A 20,706-nucleotide genomic window follows, 5' to 3' on the forward strand; every position below is an offset into this window, starting at 1 on the left:
CAAGCTGTTTCTACAAAGTAATTCTACAAGATGGTGTACTTATTTCATTTCTCAATAAATAATATGAAACAATTATTTATTGAGAAATAATTATTTACTGAAAAAAAGTTTTGAATAATTTTTCTAGGCACTTTGGAAAATCAAGCAAAAACTAAAATCTTTTTGTCTCTATTTAAAAGTTTCATCAGAAGAACTGAACATGTATTATTTCATTTTTCTTAAGATCATAAGTAAATTTAGCTTAGGCGTACGGACCAACCAGAACAGATGGAAGACGACTCTTTTATGCACAGATGTTTTGGCCTTTAGAAGACAGTGTGGAGATCCCCCACCACTTACTTACTTAGCTCTCCCCGCACCGATGAGCCTCTGTGTGCTTAACACAGACAGTTTGGAAATGCTGCTGAGTTGGATGTTCTTACCGAGCCTGAGTGAAATGTGTAACAGTACTCTTGAAAAGCGCACAGAGCGTTCCCCCGGGGACTTCTCCTCTCCCCTGGGCTCTGGGTGTCTCTCCCTCTCCTGCTCCGTCTGAGTCTGCCTTGCTTCCCCTCTCCTGCTTCTGCCGTATTGATCCGCTAAATGCTTTCCGAACATGCCGCCTCACTTCCTGCACGTGTTGTTTTTCCTCCGGTGAGAGACCTCTGGGAGTACTGGAGGAAAATCTAGCCGATAGATTTTCTTTTCTTTCTTTCCTTTTTTTCTTTTTTTTTATTTATGCGTTAACCTGAAAAAAAACTCAGCTACATAAGTATTTATGCATTAACGCTAAAAAAATATATGTTTTTATATGGCGAAATTTAAATATAAAAGGTTTAGCATTGGCTTCCTTTTACATTTCCGAATGAACTGTCATGTGTTAAAATTCCAGCATGAAAATAGGATATTTTCATATGTGAAGTAAGAATGCATAATATTGTTTGTGCTCTCTTTTTACAGAATAACATAAACTAATACATATTTTTAAATATAATACAAGTAAACAGATTTATACAACAATGTTAAAAAAATGCCTAACTTTTCAATTCAGTTTAATTATTATCACAATTAATTGAATGATACACGATTCATAAAAATCAAAAAACTGCGTTTTAAGAATTGGATTTAAAGCCTCACTAACAGCTATATATTTCCTAAAATTATACCCTCACTCTCTCTGTTTTGCTATGTTCTGGGCACACAAGGCATGTCTCATGTTTGAGGCCAGTAGCTGCCATTATAATGCAAGACTGTACTCATGTCTGACTCTTGATTCATTTCCATGAAGGCGTCTTGCTTCTGCTGCATCTATAACATTCATTGTGCTGCAGCTTTAAACTGCATTTTTACCTGAGTTTTATCTCTGAGGTTTTCATCATCAGGCCATATTTTTTATACTTGAACATACCATATTAAAGTCTGAGAAAAAACCCCGGGCGCCACTGTGCGGCTCTGAGAGCGGCATTTTGCAAAAAGTGTTCATAACAAGTAACAGGTTTTCACAAACTTCAGTGTATTTTAAAGGGAGTTTATTGAAGCGACTAAAATAAAGTAGCAGTTAACTCTGATAGGTCAATATTTTGTGCAATTATACCTACAACCTTGCACATTTGCACACATTTGCTCAGCTCATTATATCTGAGTTAGAGTGATTTTGTTTAACAGCAAATTTGTTAAACAAAATTTGCTGTTAAATTTTGTTAAACAAAATTTAACAGCATTCATTGTTATATTTCATGTAACAATGAAATTTTATTTCATTGTTATATGAAATATAATCATTTCATATAACAATGAAATGGTTATATTCTTAACCATTTCATTGTAGCTTTGTATTTTCAGGATCATTGTTGTGCTGGATGGTAAGCATCAACCCTCTCCTAGATTTGTAGAGTGAACAAGCATTAGAGTTCTGTCAACAGACACTCCCACCTGGGTTGATGAACTTTGCTTCTCTTCCAGAGTTAGCATGGAGCTCCTGGCAGCTTTTCAGATGAATGCTGGTCTTCATGATGTCTTCAGAGCAGCTGCTTTTATTATGAGATTATTTTAAACACAGGCATGCTCTATTCACTCGGGGACTCACGAACGAGGCGATTGTACTGGACTTGTAGAGCTGGTAGATGCCACACTTTTCAGATTTTTATGTGTTTAATTAGCTGACAAATAGACTTTAATTTTACTGTGGTTTTGACTCTTTGTAGACTTGAGAGAGCTTTTGGATGTTGGACTCAGATAGTCTTTGAGAAAGAGAAGTTTGGTTTTCATAAGTTAATATGTGAGGAGTTGAAAAACACATTTAGGGTTTCAGTTATTGGCCATGCCCTATGTCTTTTTGGTACTGCTAAGATAAATGTGTGTAAAAATATATCAATATGTATGAATGTAAGCAATATTCAAACACACTGCTAAGAACAAGCAACAGTGAAAAAATAAGAATTATGACGAAATTATGATTTCTTGCAAACTTCAACTAATTGCCACTTCTCAGTTGTCTCTTTAGTAGCTAGAGCGCAGTAGCGCCAAACATTGGGGCGCAGTGCGGTCAGTTGTTTTAAAAGGGTCCGATATTTCTTGATAATGTGCCCCCTGCCAACCTTCATCATAAAGCACCAGCTGCTTGGGCGCTTCAGCATTGGTAGCAGGTTGAAAAAAAAATAGCCCTCTTCATTTTGACACCTGCCACAAACCAGTGGACTAAGTCTTAACACTGTTTGCTGGTTTCAGATGAGTTTGGTGTTCAGTGTTAGTTCAGGACCACTGTGAAAACCTGTGTACAGGATTGGTAAATATTGGTCAGTCATAAATCAGTCCAGGATAAAAGGACATAGAGTGTCTTGCAAAAGTATCTGAACTATTTGTTCTATTTGGAAGTGAAAAGAAAATTATAGACTGCTTCAAATATTTCTTACAAATAAAAATCTGAAAAGTGTGACATGCATTTTTATTTAACCAACTAAGTTAATATTTGGTAGAACCCCCTGGAATTTTTTTAATCCCTTGGGGATTAATGATGTATAGTCATTCGTTTGTTCGTTCTTTTGTCCGTTTGTTCACATGTCACAGTCATTCACAGCTAAAAACGAAAACTTTTGCTAATTTGTTTTTGTAAAAATAGCCCAAGCTCAGCTAGGTTTGACAGAGAGCATCTGTGAAAATCTGCTGCCTCAGATTTCTCATTGGATTTAGGCCAAGATTTTAAATTGAGCCATTCTAATACATGAATATGTTTTAGAATAACATTAAAGCTCTGGCTGCATGTTTAGCGTTCCAGTCCTGCTTCCTCCTCAGTTTCAACAGGTATTTTGCTCCAGTAATAAACTCCGAAAAGCTTCCCTGTCTCTGAAACAGAAAGCCTTCCCATACAATTATACTGCCACACAATTGCATGAGGACTGTGTGATCAGAGGAATGTGCAATATTAGTTTTTCAACATATTTTTGGAATGTAGAACAAAAAGTGACATTTTTGTCTCTTCTTCCATAAGTTTGCTTCATTTGTTTTGGTAAACTTTGGTAGAATATTTTGTTTCTTTCTTTCATCTGCATCTTCTATGAAGGCTGGATTTGTAGAGTTGTCCTGTTGTTCATGAGCTGTGGCTAGCAGCAGCTCCTCCAGAGTTACCAAATAAGCTGAATATGTTAAACATGCCACAGTTTTCACCATGCATTATTTTCCTTAAACTTCTAATTAGAGACTTTGTATTGGTCTGTGTTATAAAATCCCTGCTGGCTGAGCGGTAGCTGCAGGTGCCTCTTTAGGAGCTGCAGCTGATAAAAAGGTCACAAGTTCAATGGAAAAACCTTAAAGTAATTACAGCTTCCAGAAGGTATGGTGTCAGTACCCAGCGCCAGGAGTCGCCGCACGCTGCTAATAGAAGCGCTAATACTCTTTAGTGTTACTGTGTAGCGTAAAGGTAAAGTCATAGCTTGCTATTGCTGTTTTGAATTTGTGTGATTTTACTTCTATTGTTATTTCTGCAGATTGTAGAAATTATTTTTTGTATTTTTTATTTTTTTTTTTTCATGCTGTGGCAACATCTAGTTGTGTCTTTAGCCGTCATCCGATAATGTTGACACATTAACATGTTGAAACAGAAGAAAACAAGGCTGCAGCCCTGCTGAATTTCTGGTGTGAATGAAAATCTTTAACAGTGTGAATAAAGGACACTTAAGCCGCTGCTCTTTTGAAATTAGAGCCGGATGTTTTAGTCATAGTTGGGTGTTTTTGTAGAGATTTTCTGACACTGCTGTAATGCGGTGGATGAACACAAGCTGCCAGACTATTTTGGCAACCCACACCGCTGTCTCGCTCTCGCTCCGACCACAGATAGGGATCAGCCATCTTTTCCTGACCGAACGTGGCTACCGGAGTAATGTTACAGCCTTATTTTCCTCCAGCCACATACACAAAAGATTAGTGAAGCCATATCCAATATCACAGACTGTCAGGTCCCTTCCCAATCAATGGGCTTAGATCGGAAACCAATCTATACACTAAGGTTACATCATCAAAATAAAGATATACCCAAAGTCTGTCTTTACAGGCTTAGTATTTCCTTTCGTTATTCAAGGTTTAGGGACCGAACAACCCTTTGACCCTCTGCTAGTCCGATTTTCACACGTTCTGAGCCCCATTTTTGCTTTTAGGCTGTCAGGGTCTCTGGTATAACCCAGCTGAGAGTCAGCGGCCACCCAGAGACTCTCCGCTGGCCTGTCCTCACTGTCTGGCAGGTGATAGATCAGACACGGATGCTAACACGTGTTCTTCTGAAGAGAAAGGGGGGGTGGGATTTGGTGAAGCGCTGACCTCTTTACAACCCTCTCACACTCCAAACATGCATTCATTTACACACATGTCAAATGTATATCACCCCTGACAGGCGACACGGAACCAGACCCTGAGTTACACGCTTCCTGCCAGCACCCCGCCTTGCTTTCTGCTCCTCTGCTGCCCAAACAACAGTCCGTGTCGTCACCTCGAACTCAGCACACCGAGGGTCCCGAATCAACCCAGCTTCTCACATGTTGTCGATTACAGGCGGATTTGTGGTTCTGGTGGAAGTATTGAACATGATGCCAGTGTTCACAGTTGTGGGAGAACAACTCTGGCCTGTAAGGGACTGGAGCAGGTGGGGGCACCAACCATCCCCTTAAATTCCACCGCAGTTCTTCAGCCCACCCAGCAATCAAACACAATCCATCCAATGCTCGTACTGTAACTCTTCCCAGGCTAGCACACCCGCCCTTCAGCAGTTGTGCTGAAAGGGCAAGGCCTGTGTGCTTAGCTGGGGGCGAGTGTGTGTTCAGGAGGAGGAGAGGGTGGGGGTGTTGCGGTGCATCCATCTGATTTTTTTCCCAGCTAAAATAGGGAGCTCCTAATCTCCCTTTGGCAGCGCTAGCCAGTCAGCCAGTTCTGACACATTCTCCAGAAAGAAGCGCTCCTGACAGGTGAGGAGCTGAAAATAGTCGCGTGAGACCCACACACTCATTCACACACATATGCACGCATGTTGGTTTGGCAGCGTGGACGCGCACACTCTTCGCTAAATGGGCCACATGCACATGTGTGTGACGGGATCTGCTCTCCGCAGAGTCCTGTTTGCATAAAAACAAAATTAATGTCGACGCTGGTTTAAATATATTGGTTTTCAGTTTTAATATAATATTGGAGAATTTTTCTGAATAAATTTTAGAAGTAGTTGCGCAGATGACCAGTGCAGGCATGAGACTTTACAGTTTAATAACCTTGGGGAAAAATAGAACAACTTTCTCTTGTCATTGTAATTATTATAAAAACATTATCTAATTTGGCTGCATGGTGGCATGGTTGGTAGCACTGTTGCCTTGCAGAAAGAAGGTCCTGACTTTGTGACTTACTTGTAGCTTCTGTGAGTCAATAAAGATCGTGAATGGGAAAGGGAAACTGGGGTCAGATAACTGTAATGACTGCTGAGATATAAAAACACCTCATCATCTTTCTGCACACATGTAAAAACAATCACAATCAGGACATACTGTCCACCGTTGTTGCTGTTTCACGGACTAATCGTTCCGAGGCTACACACACACACACATATTTTATATTATTTTAAAAAATCTGGACACTTATTGTCCTGCAGCAGTAAAGCTGGTATTGAAGTAGGTTGTGAAGTGTAGAATGGGGTGCTGACAATGATCCCCCTCATGCCTTCTGCTCTCGGCTGTCTTGTAGTTAGATTCCCAGTACTGCTCCTTATCACATCGTAGGAGGGGATAACCCAATACAGGGCGGTTCAGACATCGGCAGCCTTATCAGGGTGGAGATGTACACCTGATGCTGAGAGGTAGAGCCAGACAAGGGGGGGAGGAGTGAGAGTGAAAAAAATAAAGATCTTGCAGAAAGTTGATACGTTCAGCTAAAAACAGCAACCTGCTCTGTTTCATTCTTTCCCCACACACACTCTTCTGCATTGTCCATACCTTTTTATTATTTTTTTTATTTTGCATTTCTTTCTCTGTGTCCTGCAGCCTCACGTCTCTGCAGTTTTCAGCAGAGCTGTAAACTGGAACATTGATGGCACTAAGCTCTTAATTCTTGTCAGCATCTATTAATTATGGGCCAGTTGAACGCTCCAGTTCAAACAGACCCTGTGGATCCTGGAATTCAAACCCTGGCTGCTTGGTCACTTGTCGTTTGTTGCAGCTCGCAGTGGGGAAACCAGTGTGTGTGTGTGTGTGTGTGTGTGTGTGTGTGCGTGCACATGTGCGTGCGTGTGTGTATTTAAACGCAACTCAAACTAAGCAGCAGCCTACCTCTGTGTCATACATTTATAGCTTATACCTGTTAAATATCACACTGATCTTACACAGTCTGTAAAAGTTTAGGTTTATTTAGTTAAAAGGGACGTGTACATCATTGGAGCCCCCAGAAAATCAGGCTAGTAAAAATTGTACAGGAGCACAGCTAGAAAAAAAAAAGTGTATTTGTATAAAATTATTGAGGTTTTACATTTATGTCGTCTTTGAAGAAGATGTCTGTATGCCTTTATATGACTCACTACGACCTGATGTGCATATAACCTGCCCAAATAAAATAGGTACCAGCCCCTCCATGACCCCCAGATGGAGAAGCTGGTATTGACAGTTCATGGATGGATGGAAGAGATAAACATTTCTTACACATGCAAATATGTGGAGTTAATAAGGACTCTGATTTGAAATATCTACATTGTCTATCTATCCCCAAAAAGGGATGAACTGTGGAAATAATGTTAAACATTGTGCGTCGTTAATCATCCCTAACTCAAAGCAAATGTTAAAAACAGCAGCTAAGGCTCCAACTACTGCAAACCCTGCTCCTGGCTGCCTAACTGACTAATTAAAACCACATCCACATGTGTTCAAAGAACAAGAAGTCTATTTGCAAGCCTTATTGATTACTTTAAGGCGTACAAATGGAAAGCTGTGTTAGGAGAGGGGCTCTCGATTTAGCTTCAATCTGCCAGGCATAAAATGATCTCACTGTGTTTGCTGGGAAGAATGAGCTCCCTTCGGGCACACCGGGTAATTAGGTTAGTGGATAGTCGGTGTCAGGAAATTGAAAGACCATCCTAATCGGATTCTTTTGTTTCCAGGGGAATCAAAGGAATTTATGTGCGACGCTGGGAAATCTCACACGACTCAATTCTGCTTGACCATGTAAAATCTGTTTGCTCTCCCTCAGTGCTCAAACAAGTTTTAATGCGAGATTGTAAATTCAGCACGTAAGGTGCATTGAGCCTTTTGTCCTTTGTGACGGCTTTGGAGATAATCCTTGACGTGTCACAAGTGTATGCTGAAACCTCCAAAGGACAAGTCTTCTTCAGACCTCAACAGAACTGGCTTTTCAAACAATCTGGTGCTGGTTATCTCTTTGTGCTATAAGGAAACTTGAGTCACTCGACACGTTCTCCCATTTTGAAAACTTTAAACCAAAGGAACGTAATGGCAGAAATTTAAAGATCATTTCTGGGCTTGGAACAAAGTGTTATCATTTGATGTTTTTAACACTTCTGGACATTTTCGTGTGATCCTATATTTCTGATGCTATTGTTACGCCTGATTTCCCCCCGTCTACGGATCAATAAAGTCTATTCTATTCTATTTATAGTTCATAGTTTGAAAATATTGAATCAAGCTAAACTGGAGCAGGCATAAATCAGTAAAATGTAGCACTTTATCATACCAACAGGTGTAAAACTCTAAATTTTTACCTTGTTTTGCTTGGCTTCGGCTTACTGAAATGGGATTTTTACTTTCTGTTATGCAGGCGTACGCCTGGACCGGGTGAGAGGCGGGAGACAGAAGTATAAACGGAGGTTGGATGCTGAGAATGCATCCTACCTCGGCCTCACCCTCCCTCCCCCAGCCAAAAAGCCCTGTAAGTATTAAGATTGTGAAGTAAGTCTTCAACCACCAATCTAATTCTTGTTTCGATTTATAATCCAGCCCGAATGAGTTCAAATGAACACGTCCCTGTTTTTTTTTTTTTTCTCTCAGTGACAAAGATTGTTTCACATCTCTTGGTGGTGGAGCCGGAGAAGATCTATGCCATGCCGGACCCGACTATGCCTGACGGCGACATCAAGGCCTTGACCACCCTGTGCGACCTGGCTGACCGCGAGCTTGTGGTCATAATCGGCTGGGCCAAACATATCCCAGGTGAGAAGGGATGTTGTTTGGATCGTACTCTTCCCGATTTCAAATAGAGTGTACCACAAGACGTGGCATAGATTTGCTGCAAACCAATTGAAAAAAATCTATATTCAAATCTAGAGGATGAAAGAAGAGGAGTAGTGTAGGTTTCTGTTGCAACCTTTGGGTGTGAGATCACTAAGGTAGTTTACCCCCCCACCACCTACCCACTCACAGACACAGGATAATTAACATCTGCTACTCATCTGCACCTCAGGGAGAAGCCAGTCCCATATTCTAAAATCTAATCAATAAAAAGCAGCTGAAACCTTTGATTTGACTGGGTGTGGTGGGGAAGTCTGGGGGCCGGGATCCGCCCCATGTCAATGTATTCCATTTCAATCCCACACTTAAAGAAAGCAATCCTCTTACTTACTTAAGGACACCACACAGAGCCTGTGGAGGAATTGATTTATTTGGAGGCCCTCTTTCTGCTTGCTGACTAATTCTTAAATAAGACATGTTATGCAAATTTGGGGTTTTCTGTTTTCCCCCCTTTTTTTTTTCATTTAAAACCGACAATTTGAAGAAGAGTTTTTTAAGAGCAGGTTAGAAATGAGTAATTAAGCTTTGCTTTTAATATACTCATCATTTTATAAAAGCAAGTGATACTTTCATGTTTTTTGTTTAAATTGAAAATATGTGCCTCGATCTCCGTTACTAAGCAATTATTATGATATTACAGGCTTACATCACAAAATGTGTACATTAAAACCCCAAGAAATTGACTCCTAATAAACAAAACTATCTAATGTGATAACTTGGAACCACAAAAGATGAAACTGAAATCCCAATGAAAATACATTTTGTACGCATAACTGATCTTGTTGCAAAATGCCAAGACACTTCCCCAATGTTTCTGTCTGAATGTTGCAATGCTTTTCAGAACTATTCGAATTCAAAAATACTTTATTGATCCCAAAGGCAAATTAAATGTTGCTGTAACTCATTTAATTGAAGAGTTATTGTAGATGGTGATGGCAGTAGACAGGAAAGAATCAAGGCAACACTCCAGGTATATTTTTCATGAGGGAAGAAAATTATAGCATGATAACTAAGCTAAAAATAAAAAAAATTACATAACACTGCCCCTTTCACATAAAAAAGGCAAAACTCTTTATTTGTGTAAAGGTGATAGAGACATACCTCTTGTGGGTGATGTAATAAATAAAATGTTGACCAGCTGCTCCTTCTGTTCAGGGTTTCCCCTAATTGCCGTTTTGTCATTAGATTTATGTTTGACACTTTAAGCAAGAACATAATTTTTTAGCTAAGTGGTGACACAAGCTTTCACTGCTGCCACTGAGTAATTATGTGATGCCGGTGCCTGGGTGCAAAGTCTTCACCGCATTTCAAACAACATTTTGCATTGTTGGCCGATGCTCACCTGACAGAAATGACTTGGACTAAAATGACTATAAACTTCTGATTGTGAGTTTATTGGAGCATTGTTTAAAAAGTTTTCATGGCAAATCCAAAAAAAATATAAAAAACCTGTTCTGTTATAAAACAAGTTACTCTTTGTATTGGGTTTTTAAAATAAGAAAATAATCAAGTAAGACCTGAAATTTGCCAAAACAGCAAAAATAAAATGCAACATCAGTCTTTACTTGTCTAAATTTTAATTCAGTTTACTTTTTGGAATCTTAAATCTCATTTATGCAAGAAAGCAAAGTAAATTTAAAACATACAATTAGACCACAACAGAAGCCACTTTCCGTCACATACTCCATTCTTCATTTTGACTGATGCTGACACAAGCAACCGGGCGATTTGGGTTTTCAAAATAAAAGCGCGTTCATGCTCCACTCGTTAATACTATAATTCACTATCACAACAACTGTTGTGGTTGTGATATTCATTAGTTGAGTGAAGGAAAGCGGTTGTACTCATGTTCACTTCCAGACTAAATATAAAAGCATGCCACACTTTTCAGGCGTTTATTTGTAAACCATAAATACATTTTGTTGGTTGTATCATGACAAAATGTGAGAAAAGTTCAATTGATATAAATAATTCTGCAGTTCAGTGTTTGTTTTCCCGGGAACTTTGGGTTGTACCTAGTTGTCACTCATAGTTTTGCCACATGGCTCATTTCGTAACCCTCGCTGCTTTGGCATAAACACACACTCATGCTGCATTTGCACCTCTGTTTTGCATTTACAGATTGCCAGAAAAGAACAATGGCACCTTCAAAATATTGTTTCCCATGCAGATGTTGCACAAGCATAGGAAAGTAGGAAAGACAAAGAAAGAGAATTATGAAGCAACCCTGAAGAAAACTTTCCCTTACGACCTCACTTAACAGACCAACAACAATGTATCGCTGACATTGCTGGTATTAGTTTAAAATTTCAGATTTATTGGTGGCACGTGGAGCAGCACCAGAGCCTATGGAGGATACTTGGGTGCCACTTGGGACCTTCGATACATATTCTCCCCCCCTTCTCTTAACCAATTTGCTGTTTTCTGCGAATAATGACCACCACCACCACCAAATCTAAAAATACATTTCCAGGTTTTTTCATGGGTTTGGCATAAAGCTTTTGAGAGATGCTCTGTGTTACATTACCTGTGTAGAGTTATTGATCTTTTATGCTGCGACCATCTAAATCCAGAACTGACAGCGATATTAAAGGGGCACGTGGCCCTCTGGGGACACTTTACCCAGGGCCACCAGGTCAGAATGTCACCAAGTAATAATTAAGACAAAAAGGGGTCCCTACAGTTTAACAGTCCACGCCTACCATTACACTCATAGCTCACTGAGCAAATGGCCCTAACGATGAGGTAATAAGAGTCATTAGTGCAGATTGCTCCATTAATGTGGAAGTCCTTCAACATTCAGATACAGAGAACTGAGGAAGAAACGCGCAACTCTGATTTTTAATTTTTTTATGCATATTTTGCAGCTAACAACTTAGTTTACAGATTATATTAAAATGATTTTATGTGAGAAGGTTTTGATTTTTTTAACACAGCGGCTCACTGTTGTTGCTCGGTCGCCTCTAGACATGCCCCCAGATTAATGATAATAGAGATGTTACGACCTGGAATCTGGAGGGGACTGCTGATTTGCCAGACATTGCTGTGTACATGTGCAAAACAATTCTAAATGTATGCTAAAGCCTGATGCTATAAGACCTCACTCAATGCAAACCATCACTTTCCTAGTCCTCTCGTTTTTTTTTTCTCTGCTTGGTCTTACTCCAAACACTTTCCCCCCTATGTCAGCCCTCACGCACACGCACACACACACACACACACACACACACACACACACACACGCACACACGCACACACACGCAGCCAGACTTCCTTGTTCTCCAGTTCCCCTGACTCTTCCCCCTCCTCCCGCTCTTCTTCGCTCATATAGAGCCCTCTAGTCTCATTATTACCTCTGTCTTTTTATTAGGCCCATTAGGGCTCTTAGGAGGCCTGTAATGATGCTAAATGAATAGAGAGTGAACTGCTGTCTGTTTTAGACCCAGCTCTCAATGACAGCTTCAAGCTTCGCTGCCAACCACTCACTCTCTTCACCGTGCTGAATAGGGTTTCAATTTCTTATCTGATCTGTACTTGGACTGTGCTGCCACCTCGTCAAGGCCCTTTTCTTTTCTACAAACACTTGCTTCTGGCACGTTGAGGATTCTTGTCGTACTTTAGAAAGTAGTACGCTATTTGTGGCACTTTGCAGCCGGCAGATTTCACAATGCTGTGGTTTTATGGAGATTTATGTTGGAGTGAATATGTCGAACAAAACTTCAGGTTTGAGGCCAAATGCCTGCTGTCACCATTTGAGTTGACTGTTAATCAAAAGTATGCAATTTGCAAACTGATAAGCCGTAAAACTGTGAAAATAGCCAGTCAACGTATATAGTCTATTAACAAGTAGCGATTGTTTTTTGCTTTTTTTGAATAGTTGTAATCAGTGACCTATCGATCCGTCTTTTCAGTTTCAGATTTTTCCTGGTTCCAAAATTAAAGCCAACCACTTTGAAGTTAAACACCATGACTTAACCGTAAAATTGAATGTTAATACTTGAAAACTGAATTAAAGGAGAAGTATATAAATTAGAGTCGAAGAGAGTCTGAAATTCTGACTTAAAAATAGCCTAGAAGTCCTGAAACTATTTTTTTGCTCGACTAAAACATTTCCCACAAAGAGAGGGATAAGAGCTGATTCAGCTCTGCTCTGATTACTCAGGGAGAGATCTGTGGGCTTTTTGAAGTTTCCTTTTCGTTTTGAACTGTAAATCTGCTGCTCGGCTTTGATGCCAAGTATTTTTCTGTAGGCTGCATCTTTTGTTGCACACGGAAAACACGCTTCTTCAAATGTACAAGTTCGTTTAAACAAAATGTTTGCTCAGACGTCATTGAGTCTGTGATCACGGCTCTGAATGTGTCCTGCAGTATTGTTCCCTAAAGCGCAAAAAACAAAACTCATAGGTTTGAGAATCACACCTATTCAGTGAGAACATATCCAAATATTTTTTGGTTGACATGAAAAAAATGTATTGGACTATTTCAAAATAAATGCCTTGCACGGTTGTACGAAATCTTGTAGGGGCCTTTTATGGTGCATGGTAAGCTCAAAACGATTTTGTGGATCCTGAGAAATGCTTGCTGACTGAACCAGGATACCTCTGTTGTTTTTCCTGGAGCGTTGCGCAGCAGAAAGTGTCTGCAGTGCAGCCTGTCTAGGTCTCCCAATCCCAACCTGAAGCAGACCAAACCATCGATCTCTCTGTGGCTCTCTGTCATTTGAGAAAGATTTCATTTTGAGGTGCATTTATAGCCGCAGAATGCATAATTTTTTAGGAAGTATCTGGTAACTCCAGCGTAAACATGCCCTTTACATTTTTCTTTTTCCTAATAGATTCACTGTCTAATTCTTTTTTTCTTCTTTTTTTTGCTGAGTGTACACTGTGCATCTTTTTATCAATGCAGTTTTTTTTGTTTGTTTTTTTATTAAGAAACTGACAACAATTTACCCAAAAACATATAAAACCAAGCCTTTCCCCTCCCTCTGCTGCGTTGTCAAACATAAAAAAAAACAACTTCCTTCTTGCCTCTGCCATCACACAGCGAGAGTGCAGACACATGCAGGGACATTGACATTTCCCTGTTTGCTCAATATTGTGTCATGTTTAGTCAAACGGCAGTAAATCAGTAGCTTGGAATATTGATATTTCATCAGGGGATTCACCCACCACAGCAACACTTAACTCTGCCCACACCTGAAGCTCCAGGGTGACCCAAACGGAGTCAGGAAGTCTTTCCATGTCTTTGGTAAATTGACTGCATACAATGAACGGTGAGGAATGATGGAGAAAATGAAAAGATTGCTGAAAAGAGAGTCGGCTCTCTTCAGAAGGTTTTGGTGATGGCAGAGATTGTTGACAATTTTTAAGTAGAGGGGAAAAAAATCCTAGTCCTGGGAACTCTGGATCGATTCAAAATACCCAAAAATGTATTTTACTCTGCTTAATTTTTTGTAAATTTAAATGGTGAATAATTCTTTTATGTTTTTTTTTTAATTATGAACAAGCTAGGCAACTAAGCTATCCTTAAACTGGTAATGTAAGTTACAAAATTTGATGCTTTAATATAAACTGATGCAATCTAATACAGAACCTTATAGAATTGTTTTAAATTTCTTTACACTGTCTTTTCCTTTTCTCAGTCATAATTTAAACAGAATCTTTAAGCAGTATGAAAAGAAAAATTGGCTTCTGAATCAAAAATCGACTTTGACTTGAAAATTGTTTCTGAATGTGACCCTGGAAATCAGAATCAAATTGAATCGCTAGACACTGAAAGAGTCACATGCATTACTTTCTCAAAGTCATATTAGTTTTTTTTTTTGTTTTTTTTACATTTTGTGTGTGTCAAATTTCATCCCACCTTGCTTAAATAAACTAGAAATCGGTGGAATTAATTTTTCAAAGCAAACCATCGACTCAAAACTCTAAATTAATACGTACATATTTATACAAAAAAATCTTTACTTGTAAAAGAAAAGCATAATTTCTCTTTTGTTTTCACATGGATCTTTGTTCAGCTCCATTTTACCCTGAGATTGCTGAATAAAATCCATTAACTGAGACTTGTAAGTCCCAATCCTTCTAAGAGATGGCCGAGCACCTAAACTAACAAATCAGGAGAAGAGAGTACTAATCACTGAAACCATGTAGAGGACACAGCAGATGAGTGGAAGAGGATGCTCTGATCAGTTAAGTGGAAATCTAACGTTTTGTGGCCTACATGCAAAGCACTTTACCTCACCTCGAAAGCACTACCTGTCCAGCAAAAAGCACGGTGGCGGCAGCATCCGTCTGGGGGGAATGTTAAAAGCTGGATAAGGCTTGAGGCTGAGGCGAAGGGTCAGGACAAAAACCAGACGCCCATCTACAGATACAGTGGAATGTTTTAGATAAATAGTGTATAATGCGTTTGAGTGGCCTAGTCAAAGGCCTGGTTTGGAAACTTGATATCCAGAGATGTTCTGCGTCAAGCTAACAAAGAAGAATCCATCTCCCTCACATGACTTACAGCTGTAACTGCAGCAAAATGTAGTTCCACGAAGCTAGAGCTTCGGGGATCGAGATGAACCTTTTCTTTTAGGACAAAAATGTGAAATTAATGTACAATTTTCCTTCCTTTTCATGTTTTACACAATTCCATACATAGCACGAGAAATCATAACGAAATACCGCAAAGTTTGTGGTTGTGACACGGCACAATGTAAAGTAGTTAAGCAGTACTTTTGCAAGACACTGTAGTTCCCCCTCCCCCCGCTAAAACATGTACCGGATGTCCTCCATCAGCTGTCTGTTTGTCAGATCTGAGGCTTGGATCGATGGCCCTTTCGCATTTGGTGGACTGATTACAATCTACTAATCAATGGCACCCCCAGCACTCTTTTCTCTCCACCTCATTCTGCCTCTTTCCATCGTCCCTCTATTTGCTTGATAAGAGCCGTTGGGAGGGCCTCTTTTTAGTCAGCCTGACGGACTCTGATCCATACCAGTTCAGATTTAGGTAAGCAGCGTTGTTGCTTCAATGGCCTGTAATCACTTCCCTATTTTCCATCAAGTATGGTGAATGGCATTGTGACTCCGGGAGCCTTTTCAGCTGTCTGTCCGTCTGTCTGTCTGTCTGCCCTTGCGACGAGGTGAGCGTGAAAGCCGGAGGAGAGAGTTGACGGGTCGACCTCGACGTCGGCCTGAATCGCCGCTTTGAGTTCAGAAGGTCGAACACTTAGTGAACAAAGGATTGTTTTATTATGGTTTACTGCGAGGACTAACCTGTCCCTAATAACATTTTGATTGTTATAAACTTTGTATAAATTATGAAGTTAATGACTAAATTTGTTTCTAAGCCAGTTAATTCAAGTTCAACAAATTCACCTGAATGCATTTTGTGTTTCCGCAGTTTAGTGCATCTCACCTTTTGAGCGGTTATGGCAACTAGGCTAACACCAACAGTGTTAGCCTAGGGAAATGGGGAAAATGGGGAAAACTTTTCTATTCCATGTTAGCATATTTACATTTCCTCTATAATAATTATTAATATCCCTGAGTAGTTTCATTGTCACACTCTTTTTAACATTTCCTTTACTAGCATTTTGATATGTTTTACATTTAAATTTTAACCATTATTTTACCCTTGATATAAAATCTCTTTTTCGAGGGAGACTTTAATACCTCAAGAGAGCTACTGACTGAACATTTTTGTAATAACCTTTTTTATTATTATTATTACTTGTTTTATGTTATTTAAACTTTCTGAGAAACGTCATTCAAGGTTTTGATTCAGTGTACACAATAATAATTACTTTTATAATTGTCACTTTTTGACTGGAATTATTGAAACACATGTACTTTTTGGTGATATTGTAATTTATTAAGATCCCCCTGTATGTAGCGGTGGTGACACAAACCACAAAACCCCTTCTCTTTTGGACCAGTGATTTGGTCGTTATTGGAAACTATAACGTCCTCTCTGCTTTACGGTTCTTTGCAGGAGAGTTTGCTCTGACTTATCGCCTCTCCCGTCCTTATGCACTAAAGGTCTGGCTGATGATGGCTGAATAGTTCTGGCTCACGTTTCAAAGGCCTTTACATTTGACAGATTTATATTCCACCCTTAAGCCAACACATATAGCAATCGGCCTGTTTCAAGTCGTTCTCCTCTGGGGATTGTACAGTGATTATAGTCCATAAAACGTACAGAGGTTTCAAGTTTGGCTACAACCTGGAAAGAAAACATAAGTGTTACAAATCTTTTTTTTTCTCCAATAGGTTTTTCTACACTGTCCCTGGCAGATCAAATGAGTCTCCTGCAGAGCGCCTGGATGGAGATCCTGGTGCTGAGCATTGTGTTTCGCTCGCTCCCCTGCGAGGACGAGATTGTATATGCAGAGGACTATGTGGTAGACGAGGAGCAGGCGAGGATCTCGGGCCTGCTGGATCTTCACGTCGCCATCCTGCCGCTGGTGCGACGCTACAAGAAGCTGCGCATGGAGAAGGAGGAGTTTGTCACGCTCAAAGCGATCGCGCTTGCCAACTCTGGTAAGGTTCAATCTCTCTAGCCCTAAAGGGACTTATTGCAAATTAAATGTAGAGAAAGGTGATTAGGTTTTTTAAAGGAGTATGAAATCACACAAAACTACAATGCAACCAAAGAAAAAAACATATAAGTGCATTTTATAAGACAGACAAAATAAAATAGTAAAAACAAACAAAAAAGTTGCACAAAGTCTTGCACTCTGCTCATCTATTGGTGCCAATGCTAATTGTTTGCCACTGGTGGAAAAGTAGACTTAAAAAGTTTGTTTTAATTTTAAAATCAGCTTTTGTGGAGTTTTTTTTTTTTTCATCAGTATTTTAAACTGTTTCATAATATTTTGCTAAATCTTTTGTTTGTCTTGCCAAACCTCTTCATGTCAGGGGCTCTAGACTTTGCTCTAAGCTGGAAATAGATTTTTTTCCACATAAGCTTATTAAGACACTGATTTAGTTGCATTCAGATATACATTCACATTTGTGACTACAACATTTAAAAATGTTATAAAGTTCAATTGGTTTTATTCATTTTACATTTGTCCATGACAAATGATGGCCACAAAATCTAAGCCTGGAAAATAATTAAATTCAATAAAATATAATTCTAGAAACTATTTGAGGTCATTAGATTCTTCGTTCATCTTTACATCAGAGGTCTTGAATCCACAGATGAGATCTAAAACAAATTAAGAATGTTGGCATTTAATTAAACAAAGAATTTCAGCAAAAAAAAAAAAAAATGTCAAGACCTGATGTATTTCTCGTGAAGCCATCAGTTTCAAGTTTCAAGATAACAGCTCCCTGATAAGAGTAAAGGTCAGAGGTTTTTTACCCCCATTTATCGTAAGTGTGCATGTGCAGCTTCATGTTCATTTTGTGACTGTCGACGCGCTCTCATTCCCTCCATCTCCATCACAGTGGCTGCCAGCGCGGCTCAGCCGAGGGAGATATATTTAGCATTTCATTAGAAAAACAGGGGCTGTCAATAAAATGTGTTAAGTGGAGTGGAATGAGCGTCGGGGAGCGACGGGCCTCGTTTGTTCCAATGTGAAGATGCTGCGCCCGTATCGACAGTTTGCTTTTCATGAGGCTGGGCCTGTCCCCCACTAATCAATGGCTGTTAGGAGTCTTTTCTCCTGCCTGACTGAAAAATGAAAAAAGATGCTGAGCCCAGAGCTTTGCTCATCTGATTGCAAACACTCCACGGGAGCAAAAGAGGGGGGCTGGAAAGGCAGGGATTGGAAACGTAAGGGAGAAGTGTGGGAGAGGAAAGGCCTGGGGTTGAGCGGGAGGCTCAGCGAGGGCAATAGGGCAACTTTGGCTCGTTTGAACAAAGTCCCGCGGAGCTTCGGCTTCGCTGGTCCGGAGGGGGTGACAGCTGTGGAAATTCATGGCCATTGATTTTGTAATTAGCAAAGTATCGACAAGATTGACGCCAGGCTGCTGACGGATTACACGGAAATTGTTTCTTCAAAGTTAGTTTTGCATGCCGGCCGGTACCGCCTTAAATAACTCCACATATAAACACATTTGAACACATTTTCAATAGCTTCACAGACACACACATCTTACCATGCCGCCAAATCAGGATCAGATCAGTATTAACATGAAGGTTTCAAACAAAGACTGCTGGAACACATGTGCGGTCCACATAGCCTAGTTAATTTCCCAAGATAGAAATGCAATTTACACAGAAGGCGACTGGTAAAAGAGACTTAATCAGTCAGTTAGGAACATAATTAGCCTTGTACTTTCCCTTTTTTCTTCCTCATTTACATGTTTATACACGGTCTTAACTTCACTCCCTAAATTCATGACACATAGCCGATCCAATTCCCTCACTCGTCATCTAGCAGACATGTTCGGCTTCACTTTTGAGATGATATGACACTGAGGAAAACTGTTTTTTCTGTCTATGGATAGGCAAATAGGCTAGACCCGACATACTACGCTTGTCTACTAAAACCCTGCGTCAGCTCGTCCTTTTTAAGGACGACTATGCTTTTTTTTTTTTATTCCATCGTCTAGAGTTATACATAGAGAGGAATTTAAAAAAAAAAGTCTCAACTGGTTTTATTTTAGAGCCTATATATAAGGGGGCCAACTGCTCTTTCTTATGAAAATGAAGGCCATCTGCCACCATCATTCAGATGAACGATATCCTTGTAATGCAGCCATCTGAATTCATTAGCAAAATGGGGGGATGTACACCGTACTGCGTGCTACCAAAAAGAAATGAATCTTTCTCCTTTACCACTGTATATTTATTCCGACCTGCGGTGCACGTCTCTCTCCCCTGAGCCTCGGCCACGCACAGGCATTTATTTAAGGAGCATCATTAACTACTAACAAGAGAAAAGCTCTCTCCAAAATTGCATGTCTGCATTTACAAGCTGTGGAATGTAAAACCAGCTGCAAAACAGGTAGGTGCAGCTGCATATTTGTGTTCCGTTGCACACGACAAAAACATACTTTATTGTCACTGAATCCATTTTTAAATAGCTTTGTAGCAATGAGGGGCTACGCTAATTTATATTAATGTATCAAAATCTGATCAGTCTCAACCTCTTTCCTAATTAGGGAGCAGGTTTGTCATATATTTTGAAGAAGAAAGGAATAGGTCTTGTATATTTATTGCAATTTTATTCAGCTTAGAACTATATATTATTAGTATTCACACAAGGTGTACTTCCTAATGATTTGATTAAGTAAAAAGAAACAGGGTTAGACAGACACTAAGTAATTTTACAGACTGTTACATGGCAAAGAGGAAAGAAATTGGAATAGGAAATACACTTTCAAATTATTGTCTAAGTTAATTAAAAGTCTAAAGTGTATTGCAAAAGTACCGTTCTCTCTGTGTTTTAAGAGTATTTTTGCGGTGTAACTTTGCTTTTACACCTAGAAGTATTTTTCTTAGGAATTCAAAGAATGTCGGGATTTCCTTTGCCAGAACCAGAACATGAGAGAGCACAAGAGTTAGCACTATAGGAAAAGTGAATAACTTTGGGTAGAAAGAGCCTGTTTACTTCCCCCGAAACAAGTGTTTCTGCTTCCTACTGGCACCTAACTCTCTCTCTCAAGGCTGCAAAGAGATTTACTGTTTTGTTTTGGTTTTTTTTGGTGGGGGGAGGTTGCCCTGGGTTGTTTTATGATTTGATTATTCCTCACTTTGGATCTGAGACCAAAAGAATTTCAAATGCAAATTAACAGGCTAAGCTGACTTCTGTCTCTTTAGTTAAAGGGTAATCAAATAGCCATTTGAAGGAGACTTTGAAATATTTTTAGTCATCCAAAGAGCTTTTAATCTAAGCAGCATAGTAAGGTCTTAAAATCATCTATATCTGGAAGATTATATGATGCAATTTATAGAGAAGATGTTATTTTGACCAGATTTGAAGTCATTACAAAAATCAGTTTTTGTCATGACTGGCATTTTTAAA

General features: G+C 39.6%; 1 protein-coding gene across 1 annotated transcript in view; it reads left to right on the plus strand.

Annotated features, from left to right (window-relative positions):
- Positions 1-20,706, plus strand: part of esrrgb (estrogen-related receptor gamma b) — a 43,750-nt gene that overhangs the window by 18,215 nt on the left and 4,829 nt on the right. Inside the window, exons 4-6 of the mRNA XM_007552899.2 lie at positions 8,269-8,379; positions 8,499-8,660; positions 17,000-17,269. Coding sequence (XP_007552961.1) covers positions 8,269-8,379; positions 8,499-8,660; positions 17,000-17,269 — 543 coding nt within the window. The remainder of the gene's footprint in view (positions 1-8,268; positions 8,380-8,498; positions 8,661-16,999; positions 17,270-20,706) is intronic.

This window comes from Poecilia formosa, unplaced genomic scaffold (genome assembly GCF_000485575.1).
Source record: "Poecilia formosa unplaced genomic scaffold, Poecilia_formosa-5.1.2 Scaffold53, whole genome shotgun sequence".
NCBI classification, from domain to species: Eukaryota; Metazoa; Chordata; class Actinopteri; order Cyprinodontiformes; family Poeciliidae; genus Poecilia; species Poecilia formosa.